General features: G+C 39.0%; 1 protein-coding gene across 8 annotated transcripts in view; it reads left to right on the top strand.

The window, feature by feature from the left end:
* The window catches only part of KMT5B (lysine methyltransferase 5B), a 53,926-nt gene that overhangs the window by 18,416 nt on the left and 22,380 nt on the right, over positions 1-13,130 (top strand). For 4 of the 8 annotated variants that reach the window (XM_070782554.1, XM_070782552.1, XM_070782553.1 and 1 more), the window contains exons 2-5: positions 1,744-1,979; positions 8,199-8,346; positions 11,662-11,730; positions 11,919-12,002. In XM_070782554.1, coding sequence (XP_070638655.1) covers positions 1,820-1,979; positions 8,199-8,346; positions 11,662-11,730; positions 11,919-12,002 — 461 coding nt within the window. In that variant the 5' untranslated portion in view covers positions 1,744-1,819. Of the gene's footprint in view, positions 1-1,743; positions 1,980-8,198; positions 8,347-11,661; positions 11,731-11,918; positions 12,003-12,040; positions 12,409-13,130 lie in introns of those variants that run through there. The other 4 variants (XM_070782557.1, XM_070782558.1, XM_070782556.1 and 1 more) reach the window with 3 other exon arrangements.

Raw genomic sequence — 13,130 nt, 5'->3', positions numbered from 1 at the left:
ACTGCTGAGTTTTCTAAATCTGCTGGCACATTGAGTATAGCTCTTTAACAGCATCATCTTTTAGGATTTGAAGTAACTCAGCTGGAATTCCATCATCTCCACTGGCTTTCGAGGTGGCAGACAGGCCTCCACTCTAAGGTGACATAAGGGCTTTCACCCAGTTTTATAGTGGGGTGTCTACCTGGATTTGGGAATGAGGGTCAAGGAAGAGTTCCTGGAACGTGTAGGAATTAGACAAAAAGACCAGTTGTCTAAGTGTAAATATGAGATATTCTATCATTGCTAGGAGATACTGTTTTATTTAATAAAGTATATTAGTTCACAAACATTTAGCCTGTAACTGATGCCTCAGTATTTTACTTGCCGTTACCTATTTAAGCTGCGACATTTTTCTGGGTTTAGTGAAGCCCACAGGAAAAATCAAAAGATTGGTACAATAAGAGCTGTAGACTAACTGAATTTAAATAGTGAAGGAACTAAGAGAAAATACATCTTTGAGAACAATTTAAAAGTATTCTTGATATGGATCAGCTGGTTTTTACCTTCTTATAGCTAAGCATGTTGCTCTAACACACATTCTACCTCGCTGAATTCACACAGAATTCCTGTGATTTCAGAGAGACTGGAGGTCAAGTAAAAAGTAATATTTTGTATTTGTGTTGGGTATCAATAATTATCTCCGGCTCTGCATTTCTAGGAGTCGTTCAGCATAATTTATCGTGTACTTTTCTGTGTGTTTGGGGAAGGTGAGGGAAGATGCCCTTTGCTGCAGTGAGAGAGCCTTGGGCAGCAGCGCTGGGCTCCTCTCTGGACGCTGCTGCAGGCTGGCTGTGCTCATTGGGTGTGCTGCCTCAGTTCCCTCTGCACGTTGAAAGAGTTGTGCTGAAATCCTAAAATTCCCTTAGCTCTGTTGTTGTACTTTCCTTTCCTTGAGCCTTTTTAGCCTGATTTATATTAAAGCGTCATTTGTAATGAGGTGGTGACGTGGACATCCTCTCATTTCACTACCAGCAAATGCCATCTATACCTTCTTTTCCAAAGGTCCTTACATGTGATAAGCATCGCTCACTGTCCTAGTCATTTTGCCCCTAAATTCAGCTAGTTAAAATTCAGATAGGGGAAAAAAAAAAAAAAAAAATTCAGATAGGGAAACCACTGTACTAACAAATATAATAATTTCAATTTTTGTTGCCAATGTAAAGAAAGCTAAGGCAGGTATTTCATAATGAGCAGTATTTTGATATTTGAATGTTGGTCTCTTAAATACCCTTAATGCTCATTTCAGACTAACAAAACTCTTGTGGAGAAAGCATAACTTAGATGCCTTTTCTTCAGCTCCTCAAGAAGAGAAGAAGCAATTTTTCTTTTAGTTTATTCACAGAGTTAATACAGTTTTCCAAAACTTGTAGTTTGAGCAAGTTGTTGCTATCTAGCTATACCTAGATATCACGGTAATAGAAAGCAAAGATGATTCTTATTGGTAACTGAGAGATACCTATTTATTGAACACTTACTAGTTACCGGTCGCTGTTAGCACAAGCAGTGAGCAGGGCGGAGCGAGTCTGGGGGCTCTGTAGGCCTCAGTGTGGGAGGGGGGCGGCCAGGACAGTCTGTGAAGAGTGAAAACACAAATTGTGCAATTACTTTTAATACTCTGAAAATTGCTCAGGGGTCTGGGTAGCATGGTCTTTTATGTATTTATCTCCCCATTTTATTCTGTTTTTCATGTTTTGTTTCTGTTAGGAGAGAACGTTGAAATTATTCTCTAAGCTATTTGAAGAGAGTGACTAAATGCACCTGGGTCAGGCTGTCTGTGGGTATGAAGTGGTTGGGAGAATCCAAGAACATGGTGGTGAATGGCAGGAGACATGGAGGCAAGTTGTCTAATGACCATCAGCAGAATCAATCAAAGTTACAGCACTCGGGAAAGGACAACGTGAAGGCTGGCAGAAACGCAGGCGAGAGGAGGTCGAGCAGATGTATGTACACGCTTCAACTGTCGCTCTCTCGATTGTGATTCGGGGCAGGCGTTCTCCCCGGTTTGTCATGTGTGTTCTCTTCTCAGTTAACAGTATGGTTCTTTTACTCTTATTCTCATCAAACATTGTGTACAACTCAGTTCTTAATACAGTGTTTTTATATCCATAACTTTAAATTATATTTTGTAGAATTTATACCTGAATGGTTGCTTTGTTTTTTTAAAAATATTAAAGGACTGCTATTAAATTTCTTTTAAGTTTAAATTGTGTTTTTTTATGTTTGATGTAAATGTAAGTATGTATTTGAAAACTTGTAGAGTAATATGAATGATAAAGTCAGCCTTCATTTACATGTTAAGTGGAAGTTAAGGCAGCTTTTAAAATTGTCACCGTTTCTTCTATTTATTCAGAGTGAATAGTTTATCCTAACAGAAAAGGACTGTTGACAATGAATTACTTTTTTACCTCAATATCTTTTGGTTGATAATGAGGCTACATATTGAGAGTTCAAGAAAGTGTAGATTTGATCCATATTTCATAGCTCTTTTAAGAGTAGTAAATTGCCCCAGGATAAATGTAAACCTGTGAAGATGGACAGCCTTACGTTGGATGTTATTGGGCAAGAATGGTGCAAAAAGAGCGTCAATGATGAGGAGATGCATCATCTTTGATAAAAGACTTTAGTGACTTCATCTAACACCAGACCCATAGAATACACGGAGCAAACACTCACAAAACTGAAGGAAGGAATAGACGATTCAGCAATAACGTGGGACTTCAGTTCCCCACTTTCAATAATGGATAGATAAGCAGAAGATGAAGGACAGAAGACTCAAACAGTACTCTAAACCAGCTATTCCTGACAGACCTCTGTAGAACACTCCACTTAACAGGAGCAGAACACACATTCTTTTCAAGTGCACATGAAGCATTCAGCATAGACCATAGACTAGGCCATACTTTAAGCCTCAGTAAATTAAAAGGATTGAAATCATACAATATATGTTCTGACCACAGTGGAGTAAGATTAGAAATGAATAACAGAGACTTGGGAAGTACACAAATATGTGGAAATTAACTCACTCCTAAATAACCAGTGGATTAGAGAAGAAATCAGAAGGGAAATAAGTAAATAGTTTGAGACGATTGAAAATGAAGATACAACATACCAAAAACTTACGGAATGCAGCTAAAGCAGTGCCTGGAGGGAAATTATAGTTGTGAACACCTGTATTTTAAAAAGAAGGAAGATTTCAATCGATAATCTAACCTTTTACCTTAAAACACCAGAAAAAGAGCAAAACTAAACCCTAAGCAGGAAGAAGGAAGGAAATAGAGTAGAAATTAACAAAATAGAAAACAGAGAAAATGGGCAAAGCTCAAGAAGTTCCTTCTTTGAAAAGAAGAATTGGCAAACCTTTAAGCAGGATTGATGAAGAAAAAGAGAAGACGAAGAATCAACAGCAGAAGGGACATTACTGTTGTTGTTCCGTTATTAAGTCATGTTCAGCTCTTTGCTACTCCATGGACTGTAGCACAGCAGCCTTCCCTGTCCTTCGGTGTCTCATGGATTTTGCTCAAACTCATGTCCATTGAGTCAGTGATGCCATCCAACCATCTCATCCTCTGCCACACTCTCCTCCTGCCCTCAACCTTTCCCAGGGTCAGGGTCTTTTCCAATGAGTCAGCTCTTTTCATCAAGTGGCCAAAGTATTGGAGCTTCAGCTTCAGCATCAATCCTTCCAATGAATATTCAGAGTTGATTTCCTTTAGAATTGACTGGTTTGCTCTCCCTACAGTCCAAGGGACTCTCAAGAGTCTTCTCTAACACAACAATTTGAAAGGAACAGTTCTTCTGGAGGCTGTGGGATTGAAGGACTTTAGAAAAATGTAAAGAATTGTAACAGAATACTATGAACAGCTGTATACCAAGAACTAAAATAGCTTAGATTAAGTGCACAAATTTCTAGAAAGTAATAAATTACTGAAACTGAATTAGAAAGAAATTTATACAAAATCTGAATAAACCTATATAGCAAGTAAAGAAGATTGAATCAGTAAGTTTAAAATCAAAAATAGAAAACACCACCTACAAAGAAAAGGCCAGTATTATCCTTGTACCAAAGCCATCATAAGAAAAGGAGACCTACCGACCAGTATCTCTAATAAATGTGGATGCAGAAATCCTCAGTAAAATACTAGTCAACCAGATCCAGCAACAGATGAAAAGAATTCTGTAGCATGCCCAAGTGGGATTTATCCCAGGAATGCAAGGTTGGTTTAATGTCTGAGAATCAACTGATGTGATATCATATCAATAGAATCAAGGACAAAAACCGTACTATCATCCCAATAGATGCAGAAGAAGTGTTTGACAAAATCCAACATCCTTTCAGGATAAAAACTCTCAGCAAACTAGGAATAGAAAGGAATTCTTCAACCTGATAATGCTTAATGTCATGTATAATGGTGGATGGTTTCTCCTGAGATCAGGAACAAGACAGAAATTTATCCGTTCTCATCACTTCTGTTTAGCATTGTACTAGAAGTTCTGACTACAGCAGTTAAGCAAGAAAATGAACTTAAAGGCATCTAAATTGGAAAAGAAGTAAAACAATCTCTATTTGAAGATGACATGATTCTGTATATAGAAAGTCCTAAGGAATCCTCTAAAATATTAGAATAAATGAGTTCAGCAAAATTGCAGGATGCAAGTATACAAAAATCAATTGTATATCTATACACTTTCAATAAAGAATCCAAAAGTAAAAGTAACAGTTTCGTTTAGAAGGGCATCAGAAAGAAAGAGCAATAAATTTAATATAAAGTGTAAAACTTACACTCTGACAACTATAAAACATTATTGAAAAGAAATTAAAGATCTAAATAAATGGAAAGACATCCCATATTCATTGATTAGATGACTTAATATTGTTAAGATGGTAATGATCTACAGATTGAATGTATGCTGTACTTAGTTGCTCAGTCATGTCCGACTCTTTTGTGTCCCCATGGACTGTAGCCCATCGGGCTCCTCTGTCCATGGGATTCTCCAGGCAAGAATACTGGAGTGGGTTTCCATGCCTTCCTCTAGGGGGTCTTCTCAACCCAGGGATCGAACCCAGGTCTTCTGTCTTCTGCATTGTAGGTGGATTCTTTACCATCTGATCCACCAGGGAAGCCCAAGAATACTGGAGTGGGTAGCCTATCCCTTCTCCAGGGGATCTTCCCAACTCAGAAATCGAACCAGAGTCTCCTGCATTACAGGCAGATTCTTTACCAGCTGAGCTACCAGGGAAGCCCCACAGATTGAATGTAATCTCTATCAAAACCTCAACTGGCTTCTCTGTAGAAATTGACAGGCTGATCCTAGAACTCTTAAGAAAATTCAAGGGACCTATAATAGCTTAAAGAGTCTTGAAAAAGACTCAAACTTGGAAGATTCATACCTTTCAGTTTCAGAGCTTGCTACAAAGCTGCAGTAATGAAGACAGTATTATACTAGCATGTGGATAGACATATATTCATGAAATAGATTTGAGAATCCACAGAAGACCCTCATGTTTGTAGTCAATTGATTTTTGACAGAAGTGAAAATGAAATTAAGTCAGGAAAGAATAGTCCTTTTAGCAGTTGGTTCTGGCCCAACTGTATACTCACATGCAAAAGAATGAAGTTAGACCGAACCTCAGACCATATGTGAAAAATTAACTTAAAATGGACCAAAGACCGAAATTAAATGCTTAAACTATAAAACCCCCAGAAGAAAACATATGGGTAAATTTTCATGACTTTGGATTAGGCGGTGGTTTCTTGGATATGACACTAAAAGCACAGGGATCAAAAGAAAAAGGATAACATGAAATTCACTGAAGTTGCAGACTTTAAGGAATACCATCAAGAACGTGGAAAGACATCTTACAGAATAGGAGAAAATGTTTTCAAATCACACATCTGATAAAGGACTAGCATCCAGAAGAAATCACTCCTGTGGGCTTCCTTGGTGGCTCGGTGGTAAAGAGTCCACCTGTCATTGCAGGAGGCCCGGTTGGATCCCTGGCCTGGGAAGTCTCCACAGGCCATGGGGCGGCAGCTACGGTGGTGTGCCACAGTACTGAGCCTGCACTCAGGAGCCCAGGAACTGCAGCTCTCGAGCCCATGTGTGCGACTACCGAAGCCCGGGTGCTCCACAAGAGAAGCCGTCGCTGAGAAGCCCGCACCCTGCAGCTGGAGAAAAAGCTCACATAGCAACAGCGACCCAGCACAGCCAAATCAATTTTAAAAAGAATTCTTACAAGTAAATAATAAAAAACAATTTAAATTTTTAAATGGGCAAGGGATCTGAATAGACAGACATTTCTTCAAAGATATACAAATGGCCAATACATGAAAAGATATTCAAAATCATTAGTCATCAGGGATATTCAAATCAAAACCATAGTGTACCCCTTCACAATCAGCAGGATGTCTGAAATCAAAAGGACAAATAGTAACTGGTGATGGTGTGGTGAAGTTAGAGTCCTCATACACTGTTTTTGGGAACATAAAATGGTGCAGCCACTTGGAAAACAGTCTGGCAGTTTCTCAAAAGGTTCAGCATAGAGTTACCACATGACCCAGCAGTTTCCACTCCTGGATATGTACCTAAGAGAGTTGAAAAACATATGTACTCACAAAAACTTTACTTGAGTGTTCATGGAAACCTTATTCATCATAGCCAGAAATGGATACAGCCCCTGTGTTTCCATCAGCTGATGAATCAAAAACAAAATGTGATCTATTCATACAATGAAATATTCTTTGGCCTTAATAAGGAATGAAGTACTGATGCGTGGTACAACGTGGATGAGCCTTGGAAACATGCTAAGAAGTCAGTCACAGAAACATGCTAAAGAAGTCAGTCACAGAAAACCACGTCATATGATTCCATCTATGTGAAATTTTCAGAGCTAGGCAAATCCATACAAACGGTAGATTAGTGGTTGCCGGAGGCTGTGTGGGAGGGAAAAATGGACAGTAACTTCTAGTAGGTATGGAGTTTCTTTTAGGGGTGATGAAAATGTTCCAGAATTGTTTGTGGTGATGGTTATACAATTCTGTAAATATGTTTAAAACCATATTCTGAATTGTATACTGTAAATGGGTGACTTGTATGTGAATTAAATTTTAATAAAGCTGTTATAGAAAATATAACTTTGATAGTTGTACACATACCTACATGCAGAAGTTTGACTTGAAAACAAATACTGACCCTTTGCCAGGGACTTACATGTAAGTGTTTGTTTATTTACTTATTGGGAGAGTGGATGACATGGTTAGATCTCTCGCTTTGTCTCTCATTCTTCCACCTTTTAATTTTGAGAGGCTTAAAGTTACACTGCTGGTATCCTCTGTAATTACATGTGCTGGCTCCATGGAGACTCAATGACATGTACGTCAAACTTAAATCAGCACTGATGAAGCTTCATCCGTACAAATTTAGTCTTCCTTTCCTCTCTTTACATTGTGTTTTTCTTACACAGTTAAACCCATTTACTTTAGTTACCTTTTTCAGTCACTTCCCTATTTTTATCCGTTCCTTCAAAATCTGTTTCAAGCGGGTTAGTTAGAAATAGGCCTCTTAGTCTCTCTCTACCTCTCTCCCCTCTTCTGCTACCTAGCTCTGTAACCATAGGCAAGTTTCTTAACCTCTGGGCCTCAATTTCCCGCATAGTGGGGATGATAATCACACATCTGCCCAAAAGCAGAGAGCTGAAGGTGTAACACCTGGATGTTCCTTTTTGGCGCCTTTGAGATCTGCCCTTCTGGCACTGCTTGCAGAGGGGTCTCGTGCTCCTCTTGTTTCCTTCTCACCCCAGCCCCGTCTGCAGTGGCCCTTGAGGCTGTCTTGCTACTCTGACGAACATCTGCCCGTCTCCTGTGTCAGCTCTTCCTTGGATGGGCAAGTAAGGCATCTCAGCCAGGGTATCACAGCTATCTAGACCCTGTTCTTGGGGAACTTGATAATATTATCTAACGAAAATGCTCTCAATAATTGAGTTAATTTACTGGATTTGGTTTTTCTATTTTTGCAAAGGGTACTCAGTTTTTAATTGGTAAAATTGAAGTAGCAGTTTTAATTCTTAATTACTAACTTGAATGGGCAGTGCAGCTGAAGGTTTTTAAGGTAGATTTAAGTAGTATTCAGTGCGAGTTACTTTCTCTCTTCTCTTCTCACAGGTAATGGGAACTCAGGCTTTGAGGGACAGAGTCGATATGTACCATCTTCTGGAATGTCTGCCAAGGAACTCTGTGAAAATGATGACCTAGCGACCAGTTTGGTTCTTGATCCCTATTTAGGTTTTCAAACACACAAAATGAATACTAGGTAATTTTAAGTCTTTATTCTGAGTGGAACAGATGATGTCGTTGAACTTGAGAAAATAGATGGTTAATTTTAAGTCAAAATTTAAAGTGACGTTAAAGGAAAGTTTTTGTTGCAGAAGAATTTTCCAAGTGTGAGCCAAGAAAAGCAACAAAAGCTTCCAAGAGCTGTGTGTTTTAATTCTATGTTCTTATTTTATCTTGAGATGGTTCTATTAAAATATAAAGTTGGAGGCATATCTTTATATTCTGTTTTAGATTTGATGAGAATTATCTTAGCTGAAAGAAATAGCTTATATGCATCCTGTACAATCTTGAAAATGTGGATGATTTTTTTCCTACTTAAATTAGGTGGCATCAGTTTTTTTCATGATTTTATTACAAATTTTTCATCTTTTAAATAATTGCTACTATATATAGGGAATTTTACCATTATGTTTTATCTTTGAGACTCAGTCATTAGAAGTAAAGATGTGCTTATATTCAGTATGCAGATAAAAAATGTTAATAAATCTGTAACTGCTTTATTGAATATTGCATGCCACATATATAAAATACTACATAACTCTTTACATCTGTCACCCTTTAAATTTCTTTAATTGTCTTAAATATCACCTTGCTCCCAAAAAGACCCTTTGATAATTTCATAATTAACTGCCGCCAAGCACTGAAGTCAGACCTTTACAACTTTTTGTTGCCTCTTAATGTCCAGAGGGTTTTGAAATCTGGTGGAAAAGCAGGACAGTGGGGGTTCATTCAGAATGTGGAGCGAATTCTGGGCCTCTGTTCACTCTGGGCTGCGTCATACCAGCGCTGAGGCTTTGTAGCTGCCATGTCAGGCACGGCCCTGGAGGGACTGGATCACCAGGCGGATGGTCACCAGTAACTAGTTGGGGACAGGTGCTTAGAGGAAAGTCATGTGTTCATTTCTTCCTCTTTAATTCTGTCCCTTGTTAGAATTAAAACAAGATAATTCATTTATCAATTATATTCTAAATTCCCAAAGAAGTAATTCCAGTTAAAACATGCCTTTGGTATTTTCATGTAATTTCCTGCCATCATATATCTTTACTTACTAAAACGAAGTGAAATTTGGAATGAACTTGAGATTATTTAACTGGTTCCCTACCGTCAGAGGGGCACATAGATATTCTAAAATCAGCAGGATTGGATGCCCTAGTGCCTGACTGAAATCTAGCTTGTATTATTCTGAGTCCGAATCACCTATTTCCCAGTGAACATAAGAGGCCAGGGCTCATTCTCCTACTATTAGAGTCCTAGTAGTATTTAACTCACTGGTTAGCCTGGAAGAAAAAGTGATACACTCACTGTTTGACCTAGTAGTCTAGTGGCATTCAGAATATTACCTCAAAGGCCTGTAATTATGGCCTGGAGTCATCAAGAAACAGATTATGTTTATTATGCCTTGTATCCTGAAATATGGAAGCATATAAACCACTTTTAGAAAGTTTTCCATCAGAATTACAACAAAAGTTTTAATGGCTTGGGAAAGAACTCCACGTATTCTGAAGCCCTCATGCTTTGACTGTCCCTGAGGCTGAAGAGTTACCTGTTACTGGTTTCTGTAACAGTAAATAACTCATGTTTTCTGTAAAAGTCCTCCTGGAGAGCTGCTGCTTATAATCAGCTTACATATGAGTCACTTGGGAACCTTGATAAGGTACAGGTTCTGATTCAGTAGCTTTGAGGTGGGGCCTGAGAGTCTCCGTTTGTCACAAACTCCCAGTTACACTTGGGAAGCAAAGTCCCAAACCATCGAGCCTGCTGAGCCTTGTCGCCATGTGGTAAGTGGGTAGAAACTCCCTTATCAGTAGTTCTGGGACTCATCTTAAGACATGTAGTCCTAAAATGTAGGGTTTAGGATTACCACACAGATATTATTATTAAAACTTTAAATCTTACTATACCCAAGTGCCCCAGGTTCATATTTTCCAGTGCTTCATTTGGTTCTACTCAAACAGCTCCTAAAATAGCCACTGATGCTGCAGCTAGTGCTGCTGCCCCCGGTTAGACTCCGTTGGCCTAGTGACAGGGTCACTGCTTACAGTGCGGCGAGCGGTCAGTGCCGCTGCGGCAAGCACGGCGTGCTGCCGCCTCAGTAGAGGCCTTCATTCATCCTTGGTGGGTCTGTTTGAAAATAAAGCTGTCACTTATAGTTCTTTATCTTCTGAGTGAGAATTTGCCAGAATGCCACTTAAACGATTTTCAAAGTTATTTTATAGACAGTAAGGAAACTTTGCAGTGTTCTCTTTGAATAGTCATACATACTTTTGAAATTATTATTTTTTTGTGGACTTCTCTTTCTTTGGCGTGCAAAGAAGTGACTGGAGGATGTGACTGGAACTGGATTTTAACTCTCCAGGTTATCTGTTACTTACAATAAGTGGCTTCTTTGTTCTCATGTTTATTGATCTGTGATTTGATCTTAGTTTTTCTTTTTTTTTATGCCCTCTTCTTCTCTTCTACTTACTTCAGTTGTACCTTCAGGGATACTGTTCAGAAACAGTAGATGTTTAATTATTTGAGATATTCCCAAACTGGATATGTTATGAATTGGTTATATTTTAACCTTAGCATATCCCTGTATTTACTAACAAGGCAATCAGAATTGTGGCATGAATGCCTAGAAATGGCATAAGCAAAATAGTAATTTCAATTTGTCAGGAAATGTTTTGATTTAGTTGATTTTTGTCAGTTATAAAACTTAAATTCATCCTTTTAACCAGAAAATAGAGTTGTTAGTAATACCTCTATAATGATTTTTAAAAAGCTAGTGGAGAGATGAAGGTCGTGAAACAGAAATAGGTGTTGTCAGTGATGCCCCATTTTTCAGGCCATGTGACCAGTGATTTCACAGTATCCTGAGGAGCTGGGGGGACATCACACTGTGCAGAAATGGGAAGAGTCCTCTCAGGGCACAGACTTCCGCCTGTGCAGTCCTCACTTACCTAATTCCACTACACTAACCATCTAATTTTTTTTTCATTATTTATATATTTGATATCCACTGTTTTATCATTTGTATCCACTGTTGAATGTGAACTTATAAATCACTTTAAATGTCACTTTAATATCAAGTGTTTGACTGGAAAGCATAAAGAAAGTTTTTGAACTTTTAGTATAATCAAGGATAAAATGTTTTGTGGGAAGGAAAGAATTTTAGCTTCCTGGCCTTTTTTATCATTTCGAGCCAACCTGTGGCTTCTTAAAGTTGTTAGATATCACAGCATGTTAGGGATTTCTGATACATCTAATATTGTATAGTTTTTTATTGTTGTTTTTTTTTGCATTTATATAGCGCCTTTCCTCCGAGGAGCTCAAGGCATTTTTCAAAATCTGACAGTTTTTCTCACAACAACCCTGTAAGGTAGGTAGAGAGCATTACAAACAGTAATAAGATACAAACTAACTTGTTTCAGCCATTACAATGTTCTTCTATGTTAAGTAATTGGAGGTGTCAGTGTAAACAAGATTTGTAGAACATTTTGCAAACCTTTTGAAGATTTGGTCTTTAGTATTAGCTATATTTAAAAAACCACTTGTACTCCATAACAGGGTAATTTTAAGAGAAATCATTCATCCAAAGATCAGGCGGCACTGCATGGGATTAGCTGAGCACTGGTTGCAGGACTCAGCCAGGTATGTTTCCGGTTGTTGTTTACTTTCAGGTCAAGAAGGAGCGAAGAGCTGTCCTGGCGGAACCTCCGCCCCCCAGCGTCTCGGAATGTCAGCTTGCAGTTAAACTTATGTTGAGAGGGGGAATGTGTTCACGATGTTGCCTCACGGTTTTATTTCATATCTTAAATATTTGAGCATGTCTCTCTCTCTCCCTCCCCCTCTCCCTCGCTCCCTTTTTCTGTCCCCTCCTCTTTCCCCTCCCTCCAGTCGGCTCTTGGTTTACATGCTCATGGAGGGGCACAGTAGTGCAGCTAATGCACACCTGCAGCTTTTCTTCATGGCCACAGTGGTCTCTTGGGTTTGGAAACAGAAAAACCAAATAGCAAGAAAACCTGGGAAGTCAGTCTCTGGAAAGAGTGGGGAACAGGTGTGTGGGAGTGTGAATTCATATGTTTTTTTCCCTGCCCCTTTTAATAGTAAATAATTGTAAATGCCGTATTTTTAAATTTCCTTACCGGCCATGGGATCAGAGAAGTGTGGGAAGAGAAAAATAAATGTTTGGTTTATTTAAAGTTGCAAATGACCTGTTAAGAGGGAGGAGGGGCGTGTTGATTTGGAAATGCCAAAGGCCTGTTTCTCTTGCCTGCCCCGCCACCCCATACGCAGTTTGTTTGCACTCCTCTGGCTGTGCTGTCAGGGCACCAGGCAGGCCGGCTCAGGTGGGGCTTGGTGCTGGTGCTCAGCTGTAAGTCAGATCCCGTTCTCATGCTCAAGGGACACAAGAGGGCGCTCAGGCTTCAGATGAGAGCAGGGCCAAGACCGCCTTGGTTAACAGTCCCCTCCTTCCAGCAGCTGGCCCTCATTGGGCCTTATTTTTCTCATTTATGGAGCCAGACATAATTTTTTAAATCATCTGAATTTTCTTCTACCTTTAGGAGCCAGTTTGTATGGGAGATTTAGCGTGACTGTATTAAGGAGAAGACAGAGCATATTTTTCTATTCAATAATAGAAAGTTAATTTTTTCCAAGATCCCCCATGCCTTTTGCTCTGGACCTGATAGTTGTAACAGCCTTGTTACTAAATAATTTTTATTCCTCACAGTTTTTAGTATAATGGGATTTGACTTGAACTGTCAGCCAGGTGATTTT

Source organism: Bos indicus, chromosome 29 (genome assembly GCF_029378745.1).
Source record: "Bos indicus isolate NIAB-ARS_2022 breed Sahiwal x Tharparkar chromosome 29, NIAB-ARS_B.indTharparkar_mat_pri_1.0, whole genome shotgun sequence".
Taxonomy (NCBI): domain Eukaryota; kingdom Metazoa; phylum Chordata; class Mammalia; order Artiodactyla; family Bovidae; genus Bos; species Bos indicus.
Note: the sequence above shows the minus strand (reverse complement) of the source record. Positions and strands in the feature narration are given on the sequence as shown.